Source organism: Xyrauchen texanus, chromosome 8 (assembly GCF_025860055.1).
Source record: "Xyrauchen texanus isolate HMW12.3.18 chromosome 8, RBS_HiC_50CHRs, whole genome shotgun sequence".
NCBI lineage: Eukaryota > Metazoa > Chordata > Actinopteri > Cypriniformes > Catostomidae > Xyrauchen > Xyrauchen texanus.
The window spans coordinates 25,935,672-25,955,254 of NC_068283.1; the positions used below are offsets into that span (position 1 = coordinate 25,935,672).

At 38.4% G+C, this 19,583-nt stretch overlaps 2 protein-coding genes across 3 annotated transcripts; both read left to right on the forward strand.

Annotated features, from left to right (window-relative positions):
- Nucleotides 1-144: 144 nt before the first annotated feature.
- LOC127647550 (ATP-dependent RNA helicase DDX42-like) lies at nt 145-12,525 on the forward strand. Of its 2 annotated transcripts, XM_052131847.1 has the most exons (18): nt 145-259; nt 643-861; nt 957-1,113; nt 1,209-1,270; nt 2,994-3,030; nt 4,237-4,389; nt 4,622-4,726; nt 5,333-5,452; nt 5,579-5,755; nt 7,146-7,274; nt 7,422-7,521; nt 7,714-7,761; nt 7,853-7,950; nt 8,038-8,314; nt 8,525-8,751; nt 8,883-8,993; nt 10,145-10,243; nt 10,429-12,525. In XM_052131847.1, exons 2-18 carry the CDS (start codon nt 653-655, stop codon nt 10,999-11,001), a joined length of 2,682 nt encoding a protein of 893 aa, XP_051987807.1. In that variant the 5' UTR covers nt 145-259; nt 643-652; the 3' UTR covers nt 11,002-12,525. The 2 variants fall into 2 exon arrangements, with proteins under 2 accessions (XP_051987807.1, XP_051987808.1); XM_052131848.1 differs by lacking the exons at nt 145-259; nt 643-861; nt 2,994-3,030 and having other exon boundaries at nt 1,040-1,113.
- A 1,569-nt stretch (nt 12,526-14,094) lies between these two features.
- LOC127648127 (zona pellucida sperm-binding protein 3-like) lies at nt 14,095-16,090 on the forward strand. The gene is given in 11 exon segments (XM_052132725.1): nt 14,095-14,151; nt 14,234-14,621; nt 14,624-14,661; nt 14,767-14,814; nt 14,816-14,886; nt 14,972-15,075; nt 15,147-15,324; nt 15,397-15,514; nt 15,594-15,679; nt 15,756-15,847; nt 16,077-16,090. Coding segments are annotated over 11 exon segments (1,194 nt in total).
- The last annotated feature ends 3,493 nt before the right edge of the window (nt 16,091-19,583 follow it).

Sequence of the window (19,583 nt, forward strand, 5' to 3'; positions counted from 1 at the left end):
TTGGCGTTCTCCTTTTCCGATTGGACCAAAGGTTGCACGGGTGTTCATCTATTGGTCTAAAAACGGCACAAATAAAACAAGCGTTCTACAACAAACGCGTCGCGTAAATGTTACGCAACACATAAAAAGTCAATTGTCAGTGACGTAAGACGCAATCGCTGAAGAGTGTGCAAAATAGCCTGAAGTGGGAAATACGCCGTGGATAAATAAGGTGTCCACCTAATTTAGACGACCGCGCTCTTCACGTTACAAGTGACAGGTAAATAAACAGAAAGCAACTCTATCGATCTGTTTATCTTTGGCCCGTGCATTGTGGAAGAAATCGAAGCACAAAGCGCTTAAACACTCAGAGTGTCTCAGGGGCCTTTCCCTCATCAAAGCAGCAACATTCCGCTTGCTTGGTGCCTGACTATGGAAATATTGAGGCGACTTTTAAATAAGCCAAAATTGAAAATGTTGGAGGCTGTTCAGACCGAACGCGTTCTTGTCCTGAAAAGCTAGACTGGCGCAACAAATGCTACAGAACGGCCCATGACAACAACAATGTCCCACAGCTGCTAACGTCCAATGAGACTAAAAACAACTCCAGAACTCTATTTATAGCCTAATTTTGGTGGTATATATTTTGCTCTTTTTTTGCAGCTTAACAGCAATGAACTGGAACAAGGGGGGCTCGAGTGGCAAGCGAGGCTTTGGATTTGGAGGGTTCTCCCTTTCATCGAGTGGGAAGAAAGAGGAACTTCAACCAGCTCAGAAGGCCCACTCCGCATTTGGAGCGTCGGTTGGATATGGCAAGAATCAACAGCTTTCGTCATTTTACAAAATTGGAACAAAGCGGGCCAACTTAGACGACGAAAACTCGTAAGTACTTCAACGGCGCCATTGTAAAGCTCAGCCGGAATTTTTGGTTTGAAAGAGTGAGTGCATTTATTGTATGATGAATTTCTTTCCCATAGGTATTTTGATGATGATGAAGAGGAGTTTAGCAGTACAGATCTGCCTTATATACCTGCAGAGAACTCTCCTACAAGGCAGCAGTTCAAGTCTGGTGGAGGAGGAGGAGGCTCCGACAGTGAGGATGACCCACTTGATGCATTTATGGCTGAGGTGGAGGTGAGAGCTGAGATCCTTAAATGATTATCTACATTAGAGCCTGCAGCAAATATTGACTCGCTTTAAACTGAATTAATGTATTTGACTTAATTCAGGACCAAGCAGCAAAGGACATGAAGAAACTGGAGGAGAAGGAAAAAGAGAAAAAGTTGGCCAAGTAAGAGTTTGTCTTTAGCGCACACAGCACAGCATTTTTAAATGAATAGTTCACCCAAAAATCTCACCCTCGTGCCATTCCAGATGTGTATGACTTTCTCTCTTCTGCTGAACGCAAACAAAAAATGACTGGGTGGGTGAGAATCAATATTTAAGTCATTTTTTACAACCCCAATTTCAAAAAAGTTGGGACAGTATGAAAAATGCTAATAAAAACAAGTAGTGATTTGTAAATTTATATTCACTCTTTGCTAAATATACAACTAAACATTATACTATATTTTTCCATGTGAATTTCATATATATATATATATATATATATATATATATATATATATATATATATTAAATGTACATTAATTACAAATCAGATGATTGCAACACACTCCAAAAAATTTGATACAGGGGAAATTTAAGACTAATAACAATTTGGTAATGTGAAACAGGAAATGTTAAACCGGTGAGGCAATCGTGTTATAGTATATAAGAAGCCTCCAAAAACAGCCTAGTCCTTCAAGAGCAAGGATCATTCGAGACTTGTCCATTTGCCAACAGATGCTTCAGCAAATAATCCAGCACTTTGTGAACAATGTTTCCCAAAGACAAATTGGAAGGATTTTGGGCATTTCACCCTCTACAGTGCTCAAAATAGTTAAAAGATTCAAGGAATGTGGTCAAATCTTGGTGTGTAAAGAGCAAGATGAAAACCACTTCTGAATGCGCATGATCTCTGATCGCTCTTACATCATTCGCGGAGCTACTCAGCCCCCCCCCGGCCACTGTTTAATATATTTGGCGACTTCACAGATCAATAGTTTTGCACTTTTTTTTTTATATCGTCGATCATTATCTGTTCGCAGTCAGCATCGGGATCTTTGTAAGACATTGTCGATATTGATTACATCATCACATCGCCCAGCCCTGCCCTACAGTCCTGACCTGTCTCCAGTTGAGAATGTGTGGTGCATTATGAAGCAAACCATATGGCAATGAAGACCCCATACAATTGTGCAGCTAAAGACCTCATGTACATAATGGATGAATGGGGTAAAATTACTCTTTTTAAATTAAACAAACTTGTGTCTTCAGTACCTAAATGCATAAGTGTTAGAAGAAGACATTATGATGTTTCACATTGGTAAACCCTCGATAAACACTCAATGAAATTCACAGGGCAAAGCATCATATAATGTTTAGTTGTAGTGGTTTAAATATAGCAAAGGGGTGAATATTATTTATAAATCCCTCATTTTTTGTTTTTATTAAAATTTTTCATACTGTCCCAACTTTTTTGGAATTGGGGTTGTTCTGCCAATCTCCACCTTTTGAGCAGCCCCAGCCAGAAGGTGGCTGAATGTAAATGTCACTTCCACACCATAATATGAAAGTGTAATTGTAGATTTTCATTAAAGGATGTAAATATTGATCTGTTTCTGACCCACACCTTTTATATTGCTTCTGAATATATGGATTTAACCACTGGAGTTGTGTATACCTTTATGCTGCCTTTATGTCCCTTTTGGACCTTCAAAGTTCTGGTCAACATTCACTAAAAATCTCTTCTGAGACAAAGAAAACACATCTGAGATGACACGAGAATGAGTAAATAATTAGAGAATTTTAGATTTTTGGGTGAAAAGACAGTTCATCCAGATAATGTTTATAGGAGAGAGGATGGATGGGAAGTTGCAGGGAAGTTGTTTTTCTCCGCTTGTTTCTTCCAGGGGTATACGGGATGACATTGAAGAGGAAGATGACCAAGTGAGTGACCCTCCTGAAGTTACTACTGTCATCATAAGCCACAGAAATAACTGTGCCCAACTGTACTTTCTTCCTTTCTTATCCTCTTTGTATATAGCTCTAATTCAATTACATTTACACACCTAGCTCATTAAAAATGAGCTTTTAGAGATGGAGGTGCAATTGAGAGTCTGCATTTTGCTTTATAAAATGGCTTGAAATTCTGATTTGTTTATCTGAAGGACCTCAGTCCTATTTATACATTTTATTCACATGTTTACAAGTAGTGTAATGCAAACTGGCTAAAACATGTGAGCTGAATCTTTGCTTTGCTAAAGGAATAGAAATAGAAAAATTTCTCGTTGCTTACACTTAAGCCATCTGCAGAACACAAAGATTTTTAGAAGAATATCTCAGCTCTGTAGGTTCATACAATGCAGGGGAATGGTGGCCAGAACTCTGAAGTTCCAAAAAGCACATAAAGGCAGCATAAAATTAGTCCATACCAGTGGTTAAATCCTTGTCTTCTGAAGTGATCTAATCAATTCTGGTTGAGAACAGGCTAAAATGTAACTCCTTGTTTATTGTACATCTGTCTCGATTACACTTACTATTGCTTTAATTGAGCTTGAAATCATGAACACCAGGGACTGTTGATGTTAAGATTTATAGTGAAAAGGTGTCTGATCTCACCCAAAACTGATTAGATCGCTTAAGACAAGGATTAAACCAATGGAGTCTTATAGAATACTTTTATGCTGCCTTCATGTGCTGTTTGGTGCTTCAAATTTCTGGTCACCATTTACATGCATGGACCTACAGAGCTGTGATGTTCTTCTAAAAATCTAGATTTGTGTTCTGCAGAAGAAAGTCATACACGTCTGGAATGGCATGAGGGTGAATAAATTATGAGAGATTTTTCATTTTCGGGTGAACTATCCCTGTAATGTTGTAGTCAATGCCCCTGTGCTGTCATACAAGTTAGTTTAGAATTTGTAATGTGTTGAGCTGATGAGCTACTAATGATGATTAGTTATCTCTTTGCCTTTCCCAATATGCCATATTTTATTGGTCCAGTTGGGATAGTTTGTCGTATCCTCCATTCAATGTTCTGATATAAAGACCTGCTTCTCTAGTTGATTGGTAGGACTTTCACTTTGTGTATAGCAGCCATTATGCTTACTCGCTTTTTGGCTTGGTATAAAGCAAGGGTTTGTGTTCTTGCAGGAAGCATATTTTCGGTACATGGCAGAGAACCCAACAGCTGGGCTGACCCAAGAGGAAGAGGAGGAAGAAGTGGAATATGACAGTGATGGAAACCCCATTGCTCCCACTACCAAAAAGATCATCATGCCCTTATCCCCCATAGACCACTCTGAGGTACCATTGCCACCTCATCCTCATAAACTGATGAGCAAGTACATCGTAGGTCATGAATTATTGGTCATTTTACAGCAACCCTGGATATACATAAAAACAGGAGATTACTGATGCATTAATACATTTTATCTTTAGATTTATGATGATTAACTGTAGAATTGTTAGAAACGCATGTATTGGCAAGACATTTCACAAATATAACAGCATCTCTTTACCTCTCCCCTGTCTGTAGATTGACTATCCTCCCTTTGAGAAGAACTTTTATATAGAGCACGAAGAACTCTGCAGCTTGACTGGTATACAAGTGGTGGAACTGAGGCATAAACTAAACCTGAAAGTCAGTGCAAATGATAATTTCTCCTTTTGAGATAAAGGGAAGAAGAGAGCTTGATATGGTGTGGTCCAGACAACTTAGAATCTACATCCTAGATGAAAATTACCACTAGAACGGCCCTTAAAGTTTGATAACTGGCTTACGACATTATGGCCGATCACAGATCTTAAGTGAGAAGGGTCATTTTAAGTCATTTCCAATATGGTGGCGGCTTATGCAATTCTAAGTATTATGTAATATATGTTTTTTTTACTTTCCATGGACTGTTTTTAAAGCAAACGCGAGCATTTTTTGTACATTACTTTTATGTTTTTGCCATAATTGGCATGAGGACATGCAATATTTTTTTAAGTCATGGCAGCATGACCCTGTGTTCATTTAACTGTGCCATACGATTGACTGGAACACTTTGAGGTCAGAAGTGAGGAATTTCACCTTTGGTATTCATCTGGAATGTGGCAATTGTTTAAGCTCTTTTCTAGCCTTAATTTGATTGTTCTTGTGCTTAAGCACCTAATTGATGTGAACCTCGAATTTACCACCGTTTGTTCCGGATGTCTCAGCTATGTTTGATTCGTATTCCTGTTGTTCCATATTACTGATTTACAGGTATCAGGTGCAGCCCCTCCTAAACCAGCCACCAGTTTTGCCCACTTTGGTTTTGACGAGCAACTCATGCAGCAGATCCGTAAATCAGAGTACACTCAACCCACACCCATCCAGTGCCAGGTGAGCCCCACGCCCTCCAAAACCTGAGTAGGCTCCACAGTACAATATTTGCCTACTTCACATACAGAATCTTATGGATTTGTAGGTATTGGTTTGTTTTACATAAATGCTATGTTTGTTTATCAGGGTGTTCCCATAGCTTTGAGTGGCCGAGACATGATTGGCATTGCCAAGACTGGCAGTGGAAAGACTGCAGCTTTCATTTGGCCAATACTGGTGCACATCATGGACCAGAAGGAGCTGGAGCAGGGAGAGGGACCCATTGCTGTGATTGTCTGCCCCACCAGAGAGCTCTGTCAACAGGTCAGAGTTAGAGGAGAGGCTTTGCCACCTCTTGTTAGGGAATTTGATAGGGGTCAGAATAATTTAAATTGGTTAAATAATGTATTTTCCGGAATATAAATTTTTATTTTGTCGTCTGAAAGGTCCTGCGAATTATGGTCCAAAGATATGATTTACGTAATTTATACTTTATTGATTTCAGATGGTCAAACACACAGGGAGGGTAGAGTCACATGGGGTAACCACCTTGTGGTCTTGATTAGTGGTTCTCGCTCTCAATGGGACGTGTGGTAAGTTGTGTGTGGATGGCGGAGAATAGCATGAGCCTCCACATGCTCTGCATAATGTGGTTCACTCTCGGTGGGGCGTGTGGTGAGTTGGGCATGATGCCACAGAGAATATTGTGAAATTTCCACACGTGCTATGTCTCCACGTTAACGTGCTCAACAAGCCACGTGATAAGATGTGTGGATTGACAGTCTCAGACGCTGAGGCAACTGAGATTCTTCATCCTTCACCCGTATTGATGCGAGCCACTACAAGGACTTGGAGCGCATTGGGAATTGGGCATTCCAATTTGGGGAATAAATAATAATAATAATAAAAAAAAACATCTGCCATAGAGATGGTAGAAGTGTTTTAAAGTTGTCTATTCAAAGTGATTTGCCTTTACAAAGTACTTAAAGCAAACAACACAGCAAAGTTGCTCCTCACATGACCACAAAATGATGTTTCATCACACTTGTATTAAAAACATACAGTCAGTGAACAGGATAAGTAGTGTATGACAGAGGGTTGCAAATATCAGAAATATCCAGTAGCTTACTTTAATAAATGAATTGAATTCAACCGGCATATTGTTTTCTTACAGAATAAAAGCTGTTTATTTGTATACAGCATAGTTTTATATGTTTATATAGCCACAGATGTGGCTAATGTCACAATGTTTTCATCAAACATCAACTGAAAATGAAAAACTGTTACTGTTACACATGGTTACTTAAAGCAAATGCTCCCGATTAAACAAGCCCAAATATTGACGATACGATGCGTAGATCCTGCGGTAATCTTCACAGAGCTACTTGACATGCCACTGAGCGGCTAAAGAAAAGTCAGTTGGCTGCCCTCAGGTCCTATTACCTGCCGCATGCAACCTGAGTTGGTGCGATGTACGCACAGATGCGACTTATCTAAGTTAATTTTTTTTCTCAACATGATTTTGACCAGGTGTGACCTATATTCAGGTGCAAATTTATATCTGGAAAATATGGTTTGTATTACATGTAAAATATATTAATGTGGCTGCTGCTTTTGAAGTAGTTGTAGGATGAGAAAACCGTTCTAGTGAATAAAGAAAATGCATTACTCTTGGATTTTAAATAGCTTTTAAATGGTTTTCTGCGTGGTGTAGATCCATGCTGAATGCAAGCGCTTTGGGAAGGTGTATGGCCTACGCTCTGTAGCAGTCTATGGAGGAGGCAGCATGTGGGAACAAGCCAAAGCTCTACAAGAAGGAGCTGAAATAGTTGTCTGCACCCCGGTAAGCACATCCTATCTTTTAATACCCATAAAACTTGTTGCATTTTTTCTTTTGAAGAGATTATTTTGTGCAATTAAGGGATTGAATGTAAATCGGTTTTACATTTATCTGTGCTGTTCTCACACATCCTCTTCCTCGCCCTCATAGGGTCGTCTAATTGATCACGTGAAGAAGAAGGCTACATCTCTGCAGCGAGTGACCTACCTGATATTTGATGAGGCTGATCGCATGTTTGACATGGGCTTTGGTATGTGTAAATGTTTTTGTTTTATTTAACTAATAATTTACAGGTTCACTTCTGTATCTCATTTTTCTTTTTTTAGTCCTATCGGTCAATGTACTAGTTTATTTTCCAGTTGATGTTTGATCACAGTTATTGAGGAACAAATACAATTGTGATACTCTTGTCTCAAATTTAAACTTGATCTGTGTCTTATAGAGTACCAAGTGAGGTCCATTGCCAGCCACGTCAGACCTGATAGACAGAGTAAGCATATTGTGCATTCATAGAGCTTGACTTTATCCACCTGGCTACATATTTAATTCTTGTAAGCTGTATATGTTCTGATCTTTTAAAGCTCTGCTATTCAGTGCAACATTTCGGAAGAAGATCGAAAAGTTGGCACGGGATATTTTGGTCGACCCAATCCGTGTTGTGCAGGGAGACGTAGGAGAGGTGCAGCCTTATTTCTTTAATGGAAGCTTTTACAATGTCTTGAAAAATCTTTCCTTTTATAGTGTGTAAACCTCATTTCTTTCCCAGGCTAATGAAGATGTGACTCAAATTGTGGAGGTTCTGCCAGTTGGGCAGGAGAAGTGGGGTTGGCTGACACGCAGGCTGGTGGAGTTCACCTCAGCTGGCTCTGTGCTGATTTTTGTCACTAAGAAGGCCAACTGTGAGGAGCTGGCTAAAAATTTGACTCAGGAAGGTTATAGCCTGGGGCTGCTACATGGAGACATGGATCAGAGCGAGAGGAACAAGGTCATTGCTGACTTCAAGAAAAAGAACCTGCCCGTATTGGTAGCTACTGATGTAGCTGGTTAGTGGGACTTTCTTATGTTTGTTCAGTTGCATGTGTACAGATGTTGTTCATGGTATGGTGAACTGTTTGAATGCCTCACTTCTCTTTTTGGTGTTACTTTCTTATTCTTAATGACACTGTCAATTTGTGTTTTTATCCTTTTTAATTTATTTGAATTAAGTCTTTTTAACCTGTTTTAACACTTAAATTTTCTCTTGCACTTCTCAGCGCGTGGATTGGATATTCCATCTATCCGCACAGTTGTAAACTATGATATAGCACGGGACATCGACACGCATACACATCGAATTGGTAGAACAGGTCGTGCTGGAGAGAAGGGAGTTGCTTACACTCTGCTCACCAATAAAGACACTTCATTTGCTGGTGACCTGGTTCGCAATCTAGAGGGAGCTAATCAGAGTGTTTCAAAGGAGCTGATGGATCTGGCAATGCAGGTATAACTCATAAAAACGTACTCCTAATTGGCAACTTCCTGTGTGTACAGTACAACATGCTTCATTGATTTTCTTTTGAATGATCAGTGTATGAATACTCTACTAACTGCTATCCGTGTACTGTTTTCTAGAATCCCTGGTTCAGGAAATCACGCTTTAAGGCAGGGAAAGGGAAGAAGCTGAATATCGGAGGTGGAGGCCTGGGTTACAGAGAGAGACCTGGTCTTGGATCTGAAACCACTGTTAGTTTGACAAAGCTTTTGTTTTTGTATTTGATTTCAGGCTGGGTAAACGTATTGATTTTCAAATGAACCACGATCTTCATTTGAATGGTCTTGTAATCGAATCTTAAAATTCAAAGATCTTTTAATTTGAAGTTCACTCTAAGGGATAATTCACCCAAAAAGGAAAATTCGCTCATCATTTACCCAACCCCATACCATTCCAGATGCGTATGACTTTCTTCCTTCTGCGAAACACAAATTACGATTTTTAGAAGAAAATCTCAGCTCTTTAGGTCCGTACAATGCAAGTGAAGTGATCCAGTTGGTTTTTGGTGAGAACAGACCAAAATATAACTCTTGCCATTGCAGTCTCTAGACATGAGCATGACTTCAAGCTTGATTACGCTTCCTAGTGCTTGACGCAGATGTAGAGCGCTATAGGAAGTCTAATCGAGCTTCAAATAATAATCGCCAAGGAGACCACTGATGTCAAATTTTATAGTGGAAAAAGGGGTTACTTTTTGGTCTGTTGTCATCCAGAACTGATTGGATAACTTCAGAAGACAAGGATTAAACCACTGCATTATCTATGCTTTATGTGCTTTTTGGAGCTTCAAAATTCTGGCCTCCTTCACTGTTATTGTATGGACCTACAGAGCTGAAATATTCTTCTAAAAATCTTCTTTTGTGTTCTGTAGAAAAAACATAGTCATACACATCTGGGATGGCATGAGGGTGAGTAAATGATGAAATTACTTTTATTTTTGGATGAACTATTCCTTTAGGTTTTGGTTGTGTTGATATATTATAAAGTATATGTTAAATGAAGCGCAATTGATCTGCATAGTTTGACATTTTCGTAATATACAAAGTTAGACGATTCCCTTTATAATTTACGGTATTAACCGAGAGAGAATTTCTATAAAATGATTCAGAATCAATTGAAATTGTGAGCTTGTGAATCAGAATCGAATCAAATTGGGAAATATGTATTGATACCAGCTCGAATGTTTTATACGTTTTGTAAAAGTTTATCACAATTCGTTTTTATCACATTTTCATACTTTTTCCCGTTGAGCATTTGTGAGCAGATGTTCTGGTCTTTACAGTTATTGTAGACAGGGCTCAAGGCTAATTCTAAAGCATTTATTATTTCACTCATCATACAGGAGCGCAGTGGTAGTAGTGCTCTTGGCAACTATGAAGCCTTCAAACCTCACACTGGAGTCATGGGAGACCGCATGTCTGCCCTAAAGGAAGCTTTTCAGGTAAATATAAAAAAAGAAAAACTTGCCCTCTATTTTAATTTAATTTTGTTCCCTACATTTTAACCACCTCTTCCTCAGGCTCTGTTCCTCAAGTATACCTTAGCTTTCCGCTCTCAAGTCCTACATCACTATAGATAGGTGAACGTACCTGTCTATGGACTGAACATTCTCTTGCTTTCCCTCAGGCTCAGTATAAAAACCACTTTGTGGTAGCATCTGGTGTTGCCCCCAAACTCACCACAAAGTCCAGCAGCTCCTCTGGGTGGACCAGTGCAGGGAGTCTGAGTTCTCTGCCCTCTGGAGCACCTGAAGGGGCTGACAGACCCCACCTGCCCTTCTCATCATCATCCTTTTCTTCCATGATGCTGCCTCCTGCCCTCAGCTCTAGTACCAAAATGAGTGGCTTTAGTAGTGCAGGCTCCCTGAGCTCTATATCAGACTCCCACTCCAGCTCTTCCTCAAAAGAGGTCTCCCGTAGCGATAGGAATGCTGAGGACAGGGGTCGCCATGGAGATCATCATTATCATCATGGTGACCGGCACGGTAGGGGAGACCAGGATCGCTATGGAGAAAGGGACCGTCACGGAGACAAAGACCGCCATATTGACCGAGATCGTCATAGCGATATCCGAAACGGTGAAGGAAGTCACAGAGAGGGATGGTCAGAAAGAGATGGGGGGGAGCGGTCAGGGACTAATAAAGACAGCTTTGCTGTACCTGATCCCCCCAAACGTAAGAAAAGTAGATGGGATAATTAAGGCCAATTAAGTGTACGGGATAGAAGCAGACAAGTGTTCTTTGATAAGAATACACCACTGAACCAGTCTCCCCAGCAGTTTCTTTACTTGTCAGCTTGTCTTTTTGTCTATGTGTGAGGTGAAGCTGTATTAAGGGTGCTTGGGGCACTCAGTCACAACGTCATCCTTGTCATTTAATAAATGCATCTAAGGCAGGCTGCTTTAGATATATAAAGCTGTGAATTGACAATATTATAGAATACATCTTGAAACAACAGCCAACCATTCAAGCATTGTCTTAAATTGTGGATGTACCTGTTCAGTTGCACACCAGTAATTTTTTTTTTTTGGTTTTTTGTTCATCAGAGTTTTTGATTTGATTGATGTATACTCCATTTCATAAACTATTTGTTAATGATCTATAAAAAAGCAAAAATCGAGGTTACAGAGACCCTTACAATGGAAGTGAATTTGGCCAATTTTTGAAGGCTAAAATACTATTTCAAAAGTTTAGTCACCCAGGCAAATGTGTGTAAACATGATTTTAGTGTGATACACCTTTTCAGTGTGAAGTTATAGCGAATTTTACAACTTGGTTACCATGATGATGTAATGAAAACAAACCCTAAAACAATGATTTAAACAACTTTACAGCTCAAATAATACATGAGTTTTAACAGAAGAATTTACGGAAGTGTTTTTATAAAATTATAAGCTTCACATTTCTGCCTTAAATCCTCTGAAAATTGTCAGCATCCACTTCTATTTGTAAGTGCCTCACTGTAACCGATTTTTATTTATTTATTTATTTATTTTTAAGCAAAGGGACTAGTCAAAATATTTTTGGTGTAATCAACATTGTTACAAATGCTATCAATTTACTGTAACTTGTACTGAACCCGGAACATTCCTTTAATGTCCAGCAGCGATCTTTATTTTATTTATACCCTTTTTATATTTTCAATTCAAACATTTACCAGTTTACATTAGCTTTCATCAACTGTCTGTCATAAAAGATGCTAACTATCCATTATTTGGGATTTCTGTCTTTCTGTCTTGCCCTATATATAAAATTACATTTAGCGTAGATCCACACACATTCTGATCACAGTAAGAATTTGAATGTGGTGAGAATGAGTCTACAATAAAATCTATGTAATATGCTATGATCTTACATTTCATACGTTCTTTACAGACCACTGTGCATAAGGGTACTAGATTGCTCCATTTCAGTTGTCATTTGTGAAGTTTGCAGAAAAAAGTTTTTACTATCAAAACCTGGCTTTAGCAACACTATATAAACCTTTATTCTTTTGGATATTCTTTAGTGTTTAATTCTATTAGCGGCAATGTGTCTGAATTACTACATATAATAAAAAAGTACTGGATGGGACTCAAAAACAAGTGTAGATATTTCTTCAAATAGGCTTAGAGGTTGTGTTTAAAGAATTGATTGGTGAGATTTTGTCAGTCAAAATTGTTTTATTTATCCTCCGATACAAAATGCCTTTATATGTTACTTTATTTTTTTGGACTAATAAATGACTCCACATTCTTTATAATAGCATCACCAATTATTACGGCTCTTTCAACATGATTCTCAGTGGGTGCATCACTGAGTGGGGAGAATTGATTGGAAACCTAACAGGAATGGGATAGTGAGGTCACTTTGCTGAGCGAGTATGCCACTGAGACGTCACCCAAATGCCCTGCTGCAGCGGCTCTAGAGCCAGAACCCAAGATAATGCACATTACAGTGGATTGAAATGCACAACATTTTTTATTTTCTTAAGTCACATTTTTAGAAATGTGCTTAAATGCCAAACATTTTGGATTGAATTCCAATGAGTGAGTGTTTGGCTTAATGAACTTTTTTTTATATATATATATAATGATCTGCTGTGGACTGTTTTAAGAATATAATTGTAAGCTTATTAAATCTTAAATTGAGGGTGTGTTTCTAATACTATTTTGTGAACCCCCACACCCACCCCACCCACACTGAAAAATGAGTTTAAGCTTGTCTAAGTCTGACAAATGACAAGAGCCCCAGGTCCCTCTAAACCTAGTTAACATACCAACATAGGCTGGTTTAAGCCTTGTTTTTATGATAATTTGTTTTATTTGATTTTTCCAGTTTAGTTATCCTAATTGAATTTATGCCTCAGATACCACTGTTTTGTTAGAATATGGGTGACATTACAACAAAACAGTGTATACATATATTTTTTATTTCATATTGTCATATGATTAACCAGTCAATACATTATAGTAACCCTTACAAAAATGTAGTTCACTGCAAATTGGCGCAAATTCGCCACAGATAATTTTCACGTGCCAATGAACTTTGTGGCAAATTGTCCATTGTTACCAAAGGTTTGCTGGAGGTTCACCATGACTGGTGAAGAGCGGCAAACATTTGCAGTGAATCACAAACTCATTTGCATGTGAAAATAACAAATGGCAAGTTTAGATTTTTTTGTAAGGGAAGTCAGACAAAGCAGGGAAGGAGAGTGAAAATAGATAAAGCTCATATTACAAAATAAAACAAATAAAGCATTCTTTTTGTTAAGTTATCCTCCTTAGAAATGGAAGTTACTTTAGCCAATAATCAATCACCCCTTGTGGGGATCAAACTAATATAAAAGGCAAGATTAATGCTTTGGCTGCATTTTAATGTGTAGGCCTACTCTCCTTGCCTGCTTATTACTATCCATCATGATGGTTTGTCAAGTTTGTATTAATGTTTTTGATGGTGTGTATATGTAGAAAGATGGCCATAAATTCAATAACAGCTTTTATCATGTAAATGAAGGACTGCATAGAGCAAAAATACTCCAAGGAGGGAAAGTCTTTCGGAAGTTTTTAACTTAATTGATGTCATTGAAGTAATACAAGTAATTTATAAATTGTATTTCCAGCACAAAACACTCCCACATTTTCCACATATTGATGAAGACTCAATGATTTTCAGCTGTGACATGATTCGTTAGTGAGCTAATAAGTTCAGGGAACCATTGTGCTTAATGTTAGAAAGACGGGGCTATCCTGATCCAATTGCAGTACAAAAGAAAAAGTGGAGTGTCATCATCAAGGACCAACAGGTTTTTGACAATGGGGTTGTGGCAAGCTGGATTTGGACTTGTGTTTATGCTTGCATTTGACTTGTCTGTAGCACAATGGCAAGGAAGATTAATGCCTAACAGGGAATCGGATATGTTAAGGCCTTTTAACACTACTGCAAGCTCCCAAGCAAAGTGAATCCAGGATTTCTCAGGTTCCCCAAAGATATGAGTCCAGCAACTCCGTATTCACACCACAGAGATTTCCTTTTCAGATTCCTGTGCAGTCACCTGTTCAAGATCCTTTGGGTGTTCAGTCCAAACAGCTGTTACAAGGTCCAGTAGCAAAACTGACGTGGACCTTTCCAACACTACCACAGGAACCGGAACAGCCAGTTGTTCCTTTTGAGTTCCGTTACCCTGTCCCTGCCAATAGTGTAGCAGCTCAGTGTGGAGAGAATTCAGTATATGTGGAAGTGAAGGAGGACTTCTTTGGGAAAGGGCAGCTACTAATGCCCTCTGCCCTTACTCTGGGAGGATGTACTGCAGTAGGGGAGGACAATACTGCTCAAGTGCTTATCTTGAGTCTGAACTTCATGGATGTGGCAGCATGCCAACAGTAAGGCTTTTTTTTTCATTTTTGTTTGTATCGTGTGTGTGTGGGGTGTGTTTTTTTTTATAAATATAATTGTTACTGTGAGTAATCCACTAATCTCCCATTTAGATGACTGCAAATGAGCTTGTCTATATGTTCTCCATAATCTATACTCCACGACAATTTGGATGGTGGACCTATTGTCAGGAGTAGTGGTGCGGTGGTTGGTATTGAGTGTCACTATCCAAGGTGAGGGTTTAATTTAATCATGATTGTTGGATATGCTAGTGCCATATCTGCAGTGAAAGTTGTCTACTTTCTTGACCATCTACAGAATGCAAAATGTGAGCAGCAATACTCTGATGCCTACTTGGCTGCCATATGCTTCTACTGTGGTTGCAGAGGAACGTCTGGTCTTCTCTCTCAGGCTCATGACTGGTTTGTACAAGATGCATTTATTACTAGCATGCTATTCTCTGTAAATCTAGACCAATATCCTTTCTTTGCAGATGATTGGAGATTTGAGAGGCCTTCTAACCAGTACTTCCTTGGTGATATCATTAACATTGAAGCCTCCGTGAGTTCATACAACCATGTACCTTTTCGTGTATTTGTGGACCACTGCGTGGCTTCTGCAGTTCCTGACATCAATGCTGTCCCCAGATATTCTTTTATTGAGAATAATGGGTGAGAACTCGTCCCTGTCCCACCCAAATATGTGTCAAATGTATAAGATTTAACTAGATTCTTTCTTTTCAGATGCATGGTTGATGCCAAGATCACCGGTTCCAAATCTCGCTTCATGCCCCGAGTTCAAGCTAACAAGCTGCAGGTTCAGTTGGAGGCTTTCAGGTTCCAACAAGAGATCAGTGGATCTGTAAGTACATGGCTTGGCATTTTTGGTGCACATAGTGTGCAGATTTTATATACTGTATGTGTATGCATGTCTTTTGTAGGTCTACATTACTTGTGTTCTGAAGGTGGCTGCAGCGTTCACCCCTACTAATGATGAGCAGAAAGCTTGTTCATTTTCTGCTAATGGGTATGTTGTCACTGAACTATAGTGCACTGGTATAAATGAGGGTGTGCAAGGATTTTATGTTTTTGTTGTCTGGCAGGTGGGTGTCTTCAGATGAATCTGACCAGGTGTGTGGCTGCTGTGATACAAACTGTGGCATCAGGACAGGAAGTGATCAACCGATACTTAAAGGTATTTTTTTTAAGTTAAATTGGCATAAGCAGTTTATGGCCAAGGGTTCCATTTTCTCACACTGTCTGTTCCACAGATATACAGTGGAGGAGTACATTTGTTGGGCCAGTCCAAGTCAAGGATTATGCTTTTGGCAGACTGTAACTTGTTGGATACATGACTGCAAAATAAACCTCTACTGACCTCAACTGTTTTCTACTTATAACTTGCACCTTTTTTTTTTTTTAAGATTCTAGAGTGTAGTATAAGGTTGTTTAGCTTGAGTCCTGCAAAGAGCTTCAATGTCTCCAAGATGCTCCAGTGCACAACATTCTGCCATATAGGATATGTTTTGCATTTAAACTTTTTTTTTTTTTTTTTTTTAAACTTGTGTGCGGTGATGGCTGTAGTAGTTTGAAGCTGAAATCTTGTAGCCACAACTGGTCAACACTGACCATGGATCATTTAAGGAAATCCATTTTTCAGCATCAATTACTTGATGCTGGTGACTGCAATCTCTATACCAGTTACTACCTTTTAGTCGGTTTGCCTGCTAGCAGCATTCTAATCGATTCCACCATTTGACTTTCTGATTTGACTAGCAATCGCTATGTCTAATGTCATTATTGCCTAACTTATGTTATTTTTGAAACTATTGTTAAACTGAGTTGAAACGGGGAAAATGTGTATGGGGGCCCTAAGGGCCATGGTGGTGGGAAAAATTATTAGCGTGGGGTAAGTTTTTGAAAATTTTTCAAAATGCAAAAAAAATTTTTGCATTCCCCTGAGAAACTTTTGCATTCTCTTGCAAATTAAAGTTCTTAACCTTGTGCTCCTACATGCATTCCATATACCTGAATGCCGTGCGTGTGTGTGCGCATTCTACATTTAAAAAAATGTTGCATGTTTTACCAAACTGAGGCCTATTGGGATTTGAATATATGCTCAAGTATCAACCGTTTTATGTTTGTGGCCATTTATCACGTGCCAGCAGATGGCGACAATTGTCAATCATTCATCACTGACCTACCACACTGTATAAATGATGCCTCCACTCCAAGGAGAGAACCATCATGGTGGCTAAACTAAAGGGTTGTTCCAAACACATTTAAAAGTGAGTTCTGAATTGCAGTTATTTTTAAAGCCCAAAACCTTCAGTCACCACCACACATAATGAAGCATATATATATAAAATTGCTTTTAATGGAGAGGGGGAAATCACATCAAAACAAATATGCGACTCATGTGTGCCACATTTGCTCTGAAAAGTTGATCACCTGCAACCATGGCTACACTGGAACTACTTGAACCATCAGATTCATCTGCACAGAAGAGCAGAGCCAAAGCCCAACTTGCATAATTACAAAAATAATGTTCCTCCAAGTAAATTGGTGTTTTATTCTTCAACTGCTAGTTAAAGTTACATTAGTGTAGCTTTTAAGTCTCGTTTCCCTATCTGATTATGAAATGTAGTCTTAAGGAATGTTTTTTGTGAGAGGTAAGTGAATAAATCCTAAGTCATAATAGTCTTTTACAAATTTTGAACTTCAGGTAAAACAATGGAAGGCACTTAAATGTACTAGTAAAATTTGCTAATCTTGCATTTGATTTATATAATCTTTACCATTTAAAATCTAACAGCAGTGACATTTTACTATTTACACAACGAATTGCCATTGTTCTTAAAGCATAAATTTGCATACTGAATTTTGAGTGGTCTTTTTTTCTTCCATCTCTTTAGCCATTTAAAGCTACATTTACAGTGCTAAGTGTCAGGTTGTGTTTAAATTACCTAAAACATCAACACTTTGCTGCCTTGCAATTTGATTTCTCATTTCCTATTTTGATTACCTAGATGCAATTCTGCTATGTTCCCACCAGATGGTGGATGCATGGCTCTCTTCCATTCATCACATTACTTGTGTTCACATTTAAAGTATATTGCTATTCCAGCCAATATACAAGTATACAGTGCACAATCACAGACAAAACAAGGCACACTTCACAAATATAATAAACAAGAGCTTAAGAATCAAACACTATGAGCAATATTGTGTGTGCTCCACTAATACAGTCTAAATACCACCTCCATTTTCAATGAAAGGTGACTCCTGAGCATATGTTTCCAATGAAACTAACAACTTGTGATGGTCACTAAAGAATGTCATGGACATTTTTCTTCCTATTCCTCTAAAAGTACCTCTAATTCAGCCATATTCTCCTTAAAATACGATCTGTTAATTTTCTCTTGTAACTAGGGAGGAACTGAATAATACATGTATACAATATATGGAATATGTACTTAAATTTTCGGAGTCCAATGTACTGCAACTGTGACTTCGCTGCATAGAAGACGCTGTGGTTCAAAATGGATTGCATTTTAAAGTGCACTCAGTAAATTTTCCCCATTAAAAAGTTTTACTTCTAAAGAAATTCATTTTAATTTTGAAACAAATGTATAAAATCATGACCACTCAAATGAGATGAGGACTAGTCATATCAGTAACTTTACAAAAGCTGATTTATTCTACATAGGGCAGGGGTGCCCTCATGAGGGCTGCAATTTTAGACTCACATGACCAGCTGAATCTCAGTAACCGTCTTGTTATTGGACACTGTCACTCTTGGATTAAATTAATCATGGCTGATCGTGAATAATGATTTTCTACAATGGCATCTGTCACTGAAAACTATTGATATTGAATGATGCTGCATCCACACCACTAGGTGTCAACGGTAAGTCCAAGATGACAAGCAAAAAGAGAGTGCACCTTTTATGTACATAGTGTAATGTTTCTATTAGTTAAACATTACTTTCAAATGATAAAAGGAAGGGATTTATTCTATTCATAATTCTATTCTTTAAACAAGCGCTCTTTTGCCATGTTGAAAATAAATGGAACTACTCCACAATATTCAGTTTGTGTGGTTTGTGATTAGTTCTGTTATACTTCTGTTCATTAGTTGTGTGAGATAATAACTGCTTTAGGCCAATCAATGTTTTTTTTTCAGTGCATTTTTGCTTGATTTGAAATGACTATAGACATCTCTGCATACCATCATGGTAGTTTAGGAAAGTGATTGATTGTGCTCCACCAGAAATAAAGAGTCACAGATGCCCCTGTAAGGTGAAAACATATCTGCATATTAAATACATTTATCCTAACTGTCTCTCCTTGACTGTGGATTTAGGATGTTGGGAAATTACATTGCTTTAGCACGTGTCATTTGTAGTGGACTGTATCATGTGTAGCAAGATTTTAAAATGGGTTAGTGGACTTAATTCTTTATTAATAGTTGATTGTTTTTACTTTTTGTCTTGCCAGTCTATTAAGTATTTGCTGCTTTAACTGCCTGGGCTGCTGGAAAAATTGTGGATTTGCTTGTAATTCAGTGAGGTATGGTCAGGATTGGACTTGGGACTGTTACAGGGTTGAGGTATTTGAAGGGATTTTTCACCCCCAAATGAACATTTTCTCATCATTTACTCACCCTCATGCCATTCCAGAGGTGTATGACTTTCTTTCTTCTGCAGAACACAAATGAAGATTTTTAGAAGAATATCTCATCTCTGTAGTTCCTCAAAATGCAAGTGAATGGTGCCTAGCACTCAGATGGTCCAAAAAGCACATAATTGCAGCATAAAAGTAACCATATGACTCCATATGAATCCATATTCATATGGAGTCATAGCCACATTAAATCCATATCTTCAGAAGTGAAATGATAAGTGTGGGTGGGAAACTTTTTTAAATGT